This window comes from Patella vulgata, chromosome 5 (genome assembly GCF_932274485.2).
Source record: "Patella vulgata chromosome 5, xgPatVulg1.2, whole genome shotgun sequence".
Classification (NCBI taxonomy): Eukaryota; Metazoa; Mollusca; class Gastropoda; family Patellidae; genus Patella; species Patella vulgata.
Genome location: NC_065883.2, coordinates 3397245 through 3409693, shown reverse-complemented (window position 1 = coordinate 3409693; position 12449 = coordinate 3397245). Strand labels below are relative to the sequence as shown.

The following is a 12449-nucleotide window of genomic DNA, read 5'->3' as shown; positions in this document are numbered from 1 at the left end:
GATCTTTTACGTGCACGCCAATGTATACACAGGAACTCGGTTTTTCATATCATCCAAACGACTAGACAGCTGTATTTGTCAGGCCCTCCGTCCTGCACCACTGACAAGGGGAAACCATGTCTGAAAATCCTGATGAACCTTCTTGGCAAATGCAGGGATCGAACACCCGACCTCCAGGCTAGCGAGCCAGCGTCTTACCCACTTAGCCACCATGACTCCCTGTAATATCAGAGGAGAATGTTTGTCGCTCATGTACTAATGAGTTAGTTATTCAACATTTTATTCATTGTGTCATACCATTACGTCTGATAACAATCTAGCCATCAACATACCATTACATTTAAACTAGCAATTAATACTACGTCTTCATGCTATTCACTGTCTTATAACTGCACATTATATACAGTAGCAATGTAGTGAATACCAATGTCCAAAATATCAGGCAAAAAATGAGTTCAATTCCATTTATAGAGAGAGAGAGAGAGAGAGAGAGAGAGAGAGAGAGAGAGAGAGAAGAGAGAGATGGGATTTAACCACCACTCAACACAAACTAGGTCATTTCGGGACTAACATATGGTTCAATTTTATTTCAATAATCCGCTTGCTAGTAGGGGTCATATTAGTGGGAGAAAGTTGAAGGACCTAGAGAAAACCCACGAGGTTGGACAGGTAACACTACTCCTTGTCAAGTACAACCAGGGAATCAAAACTACACCACTAGACCCAATGACAGACATTATCCATTCGGCCATACAAAGATATGATCAATTAAAATTTTGTTAACATTTAGCACCACCCTCTGCAGATGACATGTTAACCTAAAATTTGAGCTCTTTTTACTCTTCTACCATTTATTTTCTTAATTAAATATTAAATAATCAACTTTAGTAGATTTTAACATGGATTAAGCCCTGAAAAAATTGATATTAAGTCTTTCATGAAATTAATTTTATCTCAAATTGAGTAAATAACTGAAAAAACAAAAACAAACATGTACACAAATATCACAAGAAATGCAGGGCTTTTATTTAATCTGTAATCTTGAAATCACATTTCATGTTTAAATAAAGAATCAAAGTGTATTTACTTCATTTTCTATCAACTAATCTTGTATTTATAATTCTATATTTAGTATATCAAACAATTCAGGATATAAACAAAACCAAAATAATAAATCCGATTATTAGTGTATATTTTAAATAATGTTCGTATAAAACAACCTCTCTAATCCATTTTCAGTCTTGTCTCTACGACTACTGAGCAGGGATTTCCTCTAGTCTAATCCACTTTCCGTCTGTCCACACGACTATTGGGCGGGTATTTTTGAATTATCCCGTCTGAATATATATATTAATAAATAAAAATAAATATTTCAATTTGCAACTGCCTGGGGAGCATTAACATGATGCTAATTCATACACAGGACCTTATCCATTGAAACGAAAGTAAAAAGTCAGTGGAAACTCTACAACAAAAAAAAACAAATCACGAGAACACATAAGTATGTGTTATAGTTTACTGCTCTATCCAGTTACTAAATACCTCTCAAAGATTAAAATCACAAGAAATTGAATTAAAATATTTCAAAGATCTGTAACTAAATTTTAAATCTAATTCTACAAATAAACGGATAGAAAACTCACCAAATCTTGATGAATATCGATCATATTTAAAATAATCCGATTGGCGAGTACACCAGGGATATCCTAGTAGTGAGTACATAGTTCTAACTGTGTGTGTTATAGCCAGCTCTCCGCTAGCTAGTGGTGTGTGTATGTTTGATCATCGTCTAGTACACTGATGTTCTCTAGTGTGTAAATCATGGTCAGACGAGATAAACCAGTCTCTAACCAAAATACAAACCCTCACAATCAAATACTTGTCCTCCTTGTACTAGTACGACTTCTAATAAATATTTAATGTATTATGGGGGATTTTTTTTATGTTAGTCTAAACGCTACAACAGAAGAGCGTTTTATTAGTTAATTTGTACGTGTAAACGTATATATTGAGATAAATAGCCACATAATTGTATACTTGTTTTTGTCCGAGCCACGGTGGCTCAGTCGCTCGATAACCTGAGGCCCTGTGTTCGATCTTTGTGTTGACCAAGTTCCCCCTTGTCTGGAGAAGGGAGGATCTGGCAAGGAAAACACATTGACGTGCACGTAAAAGAACACTTGAAATCATTTGGAATTTGATATGAGAGTAGACCGTAGTGCCACTGTCAAGGAAAAATTTCCTTCATAACACATTGTATGGCGTATGCCCATCTTCATTAGCCCAGTCGGTGCAGATAAGTAGGACGTTGATCCCCATTTCATTTCACTTGGTTTAGTAAGAGACCTGTAGTATGGGTTGACATCTGTTTCATCCTAGTAAAGTGCAGGCTCACCAACCAGGACATATCCGGATATTTTCCTTTGTCAGTGTCTAGTCGTTTGGATGGGACAAAAAAAAAAAACCCACAGTCTCATGAACATGCACGTAAATTAGAAATTTGAGTTGATGTATGCCAGTCTTCCTTTCCATTTCATTTTCCACCTAGAGTAGCAGGATACAACTTCTACCGAAATAAAAACAGACCAAGCAGGAGAACTGAGTACCAAAACACAGAAAAGACAGACAACCCTTATCAAAAGGTTTGAGAATTAAACTAATGTCTGATTCCATCTTTTACCGACAAAGCAGGAGAACTGCATAACAAAACACAGAAAAGACAGACAACCCATTTCAAAAGGTTTAATTTAAACTAATGTCTGATTCCATCTTTAACCGACAAAGCAGGAGAACTGCATAACAAAACACAGAAAAGACAGAAAACCCATTTCAAAAAGCTATATAAGGATTAAAGTAACGTGTGTAGCATGCTAACAAAATGTGTGAACGACAGACCAACGGAGAGACAGCAAGGGTAACAGCAACATATACCATCAAATTTAACAAGTGTCCAAGTATAAAAACATACAATAATGAAACCCATTGACTGGATTAAACACTTGCTGTATTATAGAATTCTGACTATGCAAACAAAAATATAAAGAAGGAATTTATGTGTAGATAAACTAGTCTCTTGTTAAAATATATACCCCACATTTAAAGTACCTAAGTCTCTAACTCAATATCATCCAAAGACAATTTCATCCAAAGAATTATTTGTCAATTTAAATCAACATTGATGTTGTGGTCTTACTGGTAAAAGATGGGCTTCTGATATTCAATATTTAAGACATAATAAATGAAATGAAATGGGATTTAACGTCCTACTGTTCTGCTCCTATACTGGGCTAATGAAGACGGGCATACGCCATACAGTGTGCTATGAGGGAAACTTTGCCCGTGCAGCGGCACTATCGCCTACTCTTATATCAAATTCCAACTGCCAAGGGATCTTTTACGTGCATTCCAATGTATACTATGGACCACGGTTTTTCATCTCATCCGAAGGACTAGACAGCAGTCCTTGTTAGGCCCTCTGTTCTGCACCACTGACAAGGGGAAACCACGTCGGAAAATTGGGATGAACTTTCTCGGCCAATACAGGGATCGAACACCCGACCTCCAGGCTAGCGAGCCAGCATCTTAACCACCTAGCCACCATGGCTCCCGAAAAAAAAAAGACATAATAAATATTTTACCATCTATACTGATATTTGTGACTGCCGTTTATTTAAGGTATGTATTATGTAAGATTTAGATAAAGAGCTGGTCGTTCTCGCTTTTATTACAATGAAAAAACAAAATATAGATAATTTTAATCAAATTACTTTACACTGAGCGAAGTTTTGACAAGAATAGCATAATTGTCATGGCTACGCTAACAGCAAAGTCTTGATTTTCCATTTTTTCATTAATAAAATGTGTTGATAAACCAATTCAATTAACAGACAACCCTTATCAAAAGGTTTGAGAATTAAACTAATGTCTGATTCCATCTTTTACCGACAAAGCAGGAGAACTGCATAACAAAACACAGAAAAGACAGACAACCCATTTCAAAAGGTTTAATTTAAACTAATGTCTGATTCCATCTTTTACCGACAAAGCAGGAGAACTGCATAACAAAACACAGAAAAGACAGACAACCCATTTCAAAAGGTTTAATTTAAACTAATGTCTGATTCCATATTTTACCGACAAAGCAGGAGAACTGCATAACAAAACACAGAAAAGACAGACAACCCATTTCAAAAGGTTTAATTTAAACTAATGTCTGATTCCATCTTTAACCGACAAAGCAGGAGGACTGCATAACAAAACACAGAAAAGACAGAAAATCCATTTCAAAAAGCTATATAAGGATTAAAGTAACGTGTGTAGCATGCTAACAAAATGTGTGAACGACAGACCAATGGACAGACAGCAAGGGTAACAGCAACATATACCATCAAATTTAACAAGTGTCCAGGTATAAAAACATACAATAATGAAACCCATTGACTGGATTAAACACTTGCTGTATTATAGAATTCTGACTATGCAAACAAAAATATAAAGAAGGAATTTATGTGTAGATAAACTAGTCTCTTGTTAAAATATATACCCCACATTTAAAGTACCTAAGTCTCTAACTCAATATCATCCAAAGACAATTTCATCCAAAGAATTATTTGTCAATTTAAATCAACATTGATGTTGTGGTCTTCTTACCGGTAAAAGATGGGCTTCTGATATTCAATATTTAAGACATAATAAATGAAATGAAATGAAATGAAATGGGGTTCAACGTCCTACTGTTCTGCTTGGAACTGGGCTAATGAAGACGGGCATACGCCATACTGTGTGCTATGAGGGAAATTTTGCCCGGACAGCGGCACTACGGCCTACTCTTATATTGAATACCAACTGTCAAGGGATCTTTTACGTGCACGCCAATGAGTACACGGGACCTCGGTTTTTCATCCCATCCGAACGACTAGACAGCTGTTCTTGTCAGCCCCTCCGTTCTGCACCACTGACATGGGGAAACCACGTCGGAAAATCGGGATGAACTTTCTCGGCCAATACAGGGATCGAACACCCGACCTCCAGGCTAGCGAGCCAACATCTTAACCACCTAGCCACCGTGGCTCCCGAAAAAAAAAAGACATAATAAATATTTTACCATCTATACTAATATTTGTGACTGCCGTTTATTTCTTTGTCCTGACTGTTATACCAGGGCTGTCCCTAGGATGAAATTAGGTGTCTAGCGGTAGGCCGGACAAAGGAGTAACATAGGCTATGTGGCGTTGTCTTTACTACATTAGGATCTAGAAGAGTTGTTATATTATTACCTGTGTTCTGGTTGAAGAGAAGGATTAGCCAATGAAACGGTCTGTTATGGTGAGCTTTTGGCATGAGGTGCATGGAAATCACTGTGGGCAATCCACTAGAAACATTATTGCTGATTGGTTAATCAAATGTCTTACGTTATAGGGTCAAAAGATGCATGTACGACCCCTGATGCGACCTCCGAGAACAACTTGTCAGATCTTCATTTAGTGTAGGCCATCGAAAGTATAAACCAGCGGCTGCCAGGCAGGATACGCCCACATTTTCGAGAGATGGATAGAGAACAAGCTAAAAAGAAAGTGATTTTTCCTACAATCAAGGGCCATAATTCAGGAAATTACAATTCGATATGCGCAAATATCGAAAAGAACCGAGATCTTTGTGTTATAAACTTACATTTCAAGTTTCAACAAAATCGGATAAAAATTGTGACCTCTATAGGGTCCACAACCTTGATATACAATATTTTTACGCTATTTGAGAACGAACGGCAACCATTTTGTCTGTCAATTTTGGGCCGATTTACACGAAATTCGAACTCAGCCATTCTTAGGGTGTAACGGTGATATAATACGTTTTTTTAAATCGGATAAAAATTATGACCTCTATAGGGTCCACAAGCTAAAAATGCGATTTTTCGTACAATCAGGGGCCATAATTCAGGAAGTTACGGTCCGAAATGAGCGTATATCAAAAGGAACTGAGATCTTTGGGTTATAAACTTACATTTCAAGTTTCAACAAAATCGGATAAAAATTGTGACCTCTATAGGGTCCACAACCTTGATATACCATATTTTTACGCTACTTGAGAACGAACGGCTGCCATTTTGTCTGTCAATTTTGAGCCGATTTTCACGTAAATTCGAACTCAGCCGTCCTTAGGGTGTAACGGTGATATAAAAATACGTTTTTTTTAAATCGGATAAAAATTATGACCTCTATAGGGTCGACAAGCTAAAAACGCGATTTTTCGTACAATCAGGGGCCATAATTCAGGAACTTACGTTCCGATATGCGCGAATATCGACAGGAACCGAGATCTGTGGGTTATAAGCATACATTTCAAGTTTAAACCAAATCGGATAAAAATTGTGACCTCTACAGTGTTCACAAGATAAAAACGTGATTTTTCGTACAATCAGGGGCCATAATTCATAAAGTTACAGTCCGATAGATGCCAATATCGAAATGAACCGAGATCTTAGGGTGATAAACCTATATTTCAAGTTTCATTGAAATCGGATAAAAATTGTGACCTGTACACTGTTCACAAACAATTGTGGACGGACGGACGGACAGGGGCGACGACAATATACGTCCACATGAAAATGTGGGCGTATAAAAATACCAAACAAAATATAGATCTGTATTTTAATCAGACTGGTTCTGGGTTAATCTCGAGAAGAATTTTCTAACCAAGAAAAAGAGCAAGATGGTTAACAGAAGACAAGAAGAACGTAATGAATATCAGACAGCGAAGTGAAAGGCAGGAACCAATTAAAGGTAAGCATGTGCCCAATTTCACTCTACTAGAAGTGAAGCAAATAAAATATGCATCAAAGTCTGTTGCCCTTCTAAGTGGAGAACACGAACCTGTTAAGAAACTTTGACATTTTACAAATAGCATGTCGTAACAACTCGAGTTAGTATCAAGGATAAAGATGTTTTATTTGGCAAATATCAAAGCAGCAGAAAATAAAAATAGAAACGACTTTCTGATACAAAAACCTTCATTTATCCTAAACCTTCAGAACTAAGCAACCTTTATCAAATTTCTTTAAAAAATTTAACTTATAAACATTGCAAAAAAAAATTTGTTTTTATCAGTCTAGGTGTAATATTCCTACAGGTAAATATTTCAGAGATGTATTATGTAAGATTTAGATAAAGAGCTGGTCGTTCTCGCTTTTATTACAATGAAAAAAAAAATTACTTTACCCTAAGCGAAGTTTTGACAAGAATAGCATAATTGTCATGGCTACGCTAACAAACAAAGTCTGGATTTTCCATTTTTTCGTAAATAAAATGTGCTGATAAACCAATCCAATTAACATTCGATTATCTGGAGAGTTGATTATAAAGCCATGTCATGTGAAATAAAATGGGGTTTAACGACCTACTGTTCTGCTCTGACTGGGCTAAATTAATGAAGACAGGCTTAAACGTTACAGTATGCTATGAGGGAAATTTTGCCCAGGGCAGCGGCAATATGGCCTACTCTTATATCGAAATCCAACTGCCAAGAGATCTTTTACGTGCATGCCAATGTATACACCAATGTTTTGTGAATAAAAAATAATTTAGATAATGTTTGAAGCCATAAAAACGACTTTTAAATAGGAAGATTTAGTTTTTACATAATGTATCATTAAAGATATATTATGGGATATCAGATAAAGAGCTGGCAGTTCTCGTTATAATAGTTAAAAACTAGATATGTAAAGGGAATTTGTTGAAAATTTCAGCCAAATTGATCAACTGTTAACCGAGAATTTAGCGATTGAATCTTAGGCCTAGTCTCGATCATCACTATTTAAGTCGGTATGATAAAATACATAGTCTCGATTATCCAGTTTTTGAAGACTATAGTTTATATAACATTTCAGGCCTAAAGAAAGACCTGCAATGGGCAGATTTAGCCCTTGCATAATGTATGTTTAATAGTTTATATAACATTTCAGGCCTAAAGAAAGACCTGCAATGGGCAGATTTAGCCCTTGCATAATGTATGTTTAATAGTTTATATAACATTTCAGGCCTAAAGAAAGACCTGCAATGGGCAGATTTAGCTCTTGCATAATGTATGTTTAATAGTTTATATAACATTTCAGGCCTAAAGAAAGACCTGCAATGGGCAGATTTAGCCCTTGCATAATGTATGTTTAATAGTTTATATAACATTTCAGGCCTAAAGAAAGACCTGCAATAGGCAGATTTAGTTATTACATTAGGTATCTTTAATATGAAAGAGAAAATAAGAGATGATAAATCAATGATTATCTCATTTGGATTTAAACTGTGGTATATTTTACACTTACATGTATATCTTATATCTTTGCCAAAACACAAAATAACAAATATTCTCTAGAAAAACTGCAACATTTGCTAATTTTTATAAAATACAATTTTTAAAATTTTAAGAGATCTCTCTGCACTCTTACTAAATTCATCTTGTACAAAGGTGCAACAAAGTTATCTATGTGAACTCCTCCCTAGAGAAGCGGCATCGAGTTTCTGAAGAGTATGTGGTACCAGGTTTTCTAGAGAGAGTAACATGTATTGGGTAATCCAAAGAATAAGTGGTATCGCATGTTCTAGAGACAGGAGGATATAAGTGTATCAGGTGTTCTGAAGGATAAGTAATATTAAGTAAGTGTATCAGGTGTTCTAGAGAGAGTAAGTGGTATCAGGTGTTCTAGAGAAAGTAAGTGGTATCAAGTGTTCTAGAGAGAGTAAGTGGTATCAGGTCTTCTAGGGAGAGTAATATTAGGTGTTCTAGAGAAAGGGATATCAAGTGTTCTAGAGAGAGTAAGTGATATCAAGTGTTCTAGAGAGAGTAAGTGATATCAGGTGTTCTAGAGAGAGTGATATCAGGTGTTCTAGAGAGAGCAAGTGATATCAAATGTTCTAGAGAGAGTAAGTGGTATCAGATGTTCTAGAGAGAGCAAGTGATATCAGGTGTTCTAGAGAGGGTATGTGATATTGGGTGTTCTAGAGAGGGTATGTGATATCGGGTGTTCTAGAGAGAAAGTATGGTGTATCAGGTGTTCTAGAGGTAGTAAGTGATATCAGATGTTCTAGAGAGAGTAAGTGGTATCAGGTGTTCTAGAAAGAGTAAGTGATATCGGGTGTTCTAGAAAGAGTAAGTGATATCAGGTGTTCTAGAAAGAGTAAGTGATATCAGGTGTTCTAGAAAGAGTAAGTGATATCAGGTGTTCTAGCGAGAGTAAGTGGTATCAGTTGTTCTAGAAAAATAAGTGGTACCAGATGTTCTAGAGAGTAAGTTGTATCAGGTGTTCTAGGGAGAGTAAGTGATATCAGGTGTTCTAGAGAGAGTAAGTGATATCAGATGTTCTAGAGGTTAGGCAAGTGACCCTACCACTGACAGATCTTATGACCTAAAGTACCAACCCCCCTTTAAAACTTTTCTTGGGTGGGAGTGATAATACCTCTTTAAGTTGTTTTATAAATGCAACATTAAACAGCCTAAGTTTATTAATACCACTACTATATATATATAACCCAACATAAAACAGTTTATTAGAAAGATAACGATCTTTGTGGGTGGTCACATGTTATTAAGTTCGCATCTTCATCACTCTCAATTCTTATTACCAAACAAATAAAAACATTTCCTCGCTACATCTATCAACAAACAACATCTGTAACCCACAATTAGGTCATTAACCAATCAACTTACTTCTTACATTTAACGATTTAAAAACTCCTGTCAATCCATCAAAACAACCGAGTAGAATCGTTAATCTCACTTTATTGGATTAGAAAAACAGAAAGATTTAAATTGAACACCTGGGAATGATTTCAATCAGAGGATTTTAACCACATCAACCACATGTTTTTGATGTTTTATTCTATGATAAACAGAATACAACTTATTACATGTTAGAATGTTCATGTTTTATTAATTTCAGGACAAATGACTGGTCTCTAACACCTGGGTTACGGCTGTATAACATCTTTTTATAATGTCTTTTACACTGACAGAAGTCTTCATATCATCAGCAACAAGAGAGAGAGAGACAGAGAGAGAGAGATGGAGCAACATGTGGCAACCTCTGGCTCAAAAGCAGATCTGAGGTGCGCCATGGAATCTTAAGATACACAAATTGGAAGTAGGATAGCATTAAACATGCAACTGTCCGCCCTACATTTCAACCTAACCAACCCTCTTATCCGTCCACTTTAAAATCATGAATATTTACCAAAATACTCAAAATATTTTCTTCATTTCTACGCCAGTCAATATGGATTGCCGTGTAAAATGGGGAAACAGGAAATGGGAGAGAAAGACTAACCACTCGACACAAAAAAGGTTATTTCGAGACTAAGATATGGTTCAATTTTATTACAATAATTCGCTTGTGTGTACGGGTCTTTAGCAGTGGGAGGAAACCGGAGAAAACCCACAAGGTTGGACAGGTGTCACCCTACCCCTTGTCACATCAGTGGTGCAGAGCAGATAGCCTATCAAGGAAAAATGCCTAGTTTTTTTGATAAGACATAACACCTCACGTTAAAGATCCCATGACAGTTGAAAATCGAAGGATATACATTGAAGCAGAAATGTAGGATATTAAACCCAATTTCTGCTATTCCTGATATTTCAATTGCCCAACTGAAGAACTAAAAACTGTTTATAAAATGCCAAGTTGACTTCTGTAACCTGTCAAAAACTTATCTGATAAACGTGTAAATATTGAGTACGAGAGATGAATGGAGATAATATAAAATTTAGATAATGGACAATACACATTCATCTGCTTTATATCAACTAAATACTGAGAGTGAGAGAGAGAGAGAGAGAGAGAGAGAGAGGAGGTATAAGTGAAAATAGATTCTGGTATCCAACTCAATAATTAAATGCCATGTATATATCTATTTATCAACCAATAATACATTCTACAGTAGATATCGCTTGTGTGATAAATTTCATAATCTACTGTGATATCACTTTACATGAATTTGATTGGTCAGTTGAAAAGGAACTACTTTTTTTTATTTTCAAAGAACAGTTCATTTCTTATTAAAGTAATTTTTTTTTATTAAAAATGAACTATTGTTATTTAATTGACTTGATGGAAACACTGGGTCAATGGTTGAATTGCTGTCAAAAAATGATGTATCACTACACCGGAATGTAATCAGGTTCAGTAAAAGTGAAATCTACAGCAAAGAATTATATTTATTTATTTGTGCATGTAAGAAAGGATTAGGTGATAAATAAAATCTCCTACTCGTCTTTTTTTTATTTAAAAAAATATCAACACTCGTTGGTAAAGTAAAAAAAACTCGGCAGTTACTTTATCGACTTGTGTTGATAATTTTTTATAACAAAAATGACTCGTAGGAGATTCTCTATATACCAGTATGCAGAAATCTAAGTAGAAAACGAAAATGCTCAAGAATTTAATGTCCTAAAAATGTGCGAGAAATTACATAAATCTTAACATTTCAGTAAATCAGAATCTAACCTTCACCACCCTAGGGCGTGTACTTGTAACTTTAAACAAAACATGAACAAAATTCTTTTAAGTCTGAACTACAGAAATAAATTAAAGAGTCTGTAAGTCTTTGACGGAATCTAAAGGAACTAGTTAAACAAACAATGGAAAACGAAACAGACTCGTATTTCGCCTTCGGGGGATATGAGCCAATCAACGCAGCCATTACAATTCATCCTGTTTATATAGCAATAGTTTGCCTATGTCGATATGCAACGGTGGAATGTATTTACTGCTAAGAGGCGAATATTACAGAGCTAGAATTATAGCCCGTTCAGACGCTTATTTTTAAACCAGTTCATAATCGCTGGGGTTTTTAAGACAGCATCGTGTTGCGTTCACACGTACTATAAGCCAAACCAGTTTAACTATTCTGACCTCTTCGGTCGGAGGTTAAAGTTAACTGCGCATGGGTAGCTTCATATTCTTTATTCGGTTCTCGCACGCTTTCGATAACATTGGCACTGTCTGACACCAATATATTTTCACAGGAATGTAACTAACTGCGTACTGCGCATGCTCAAAGCAAGCTGGAGCTGGGGTTTTTAAGCCAACCCGTTCAGACGGCTAAGATGAACCAGTTTAAAATAAAAAGCCTTCTCGAAGACAGGTCGCGAGCAGGAGTTTTTAAACTGGTTTATTTGCCCCACATTTGCGTTCAGACACTTAAGTTAAACTGGTTTAACGATCCCCGGGGTTTTTAAACCAGTTCAACTTAAGCGTCTGAACAGGCTATTAGAGAGCGATATTTTTTTCTCTCTTGTGTTAATTTGTTTGGTTGTTTCGAAATGTCGATAATTTCCCCCCTTTAGCTAAATTTCTCCAGTAATCTAAAACTACTTTATTTGAGCGTTGTGTGAAGACAAAGTTAATTATAGATACCATAAAATCAACTGATATGGAATGCCGTCTGCTGAGAAGAGAATACAAT

General features: G+C 35.9%; 1 protein-coding gene across 3 annotated transcripts in view; it reads right to left on the bottom strand.

Annotated features, from left to right (window-relative positions):
* The window catches only part of LOC126822578 (double-stranded RNA-specific editase 1), a 101515-nt gene that overhangs the window by 78822 nt on the left and 10244 nt on the right, over window positions 1-12449 (bottom strand). The window contains exon 1 of one of the 3 annotated variants that reach the window (XM_050551530.2): window positions 1644-1919. The exons of the other annotated variants lie outside the window; for them this stretch is intronic. Coding sequence (XP_050407487.1) covers window positions 1644-1722 — 79 coding nt within the window. The 5' untranslated portion in view covers window positions 1723-1919. Of the gene's footprint in view, window positions 1-1643; window positions 1920-12449 lie in introns of those variants that run through there. 3 annotated transcript variants of the gene reach the window in all.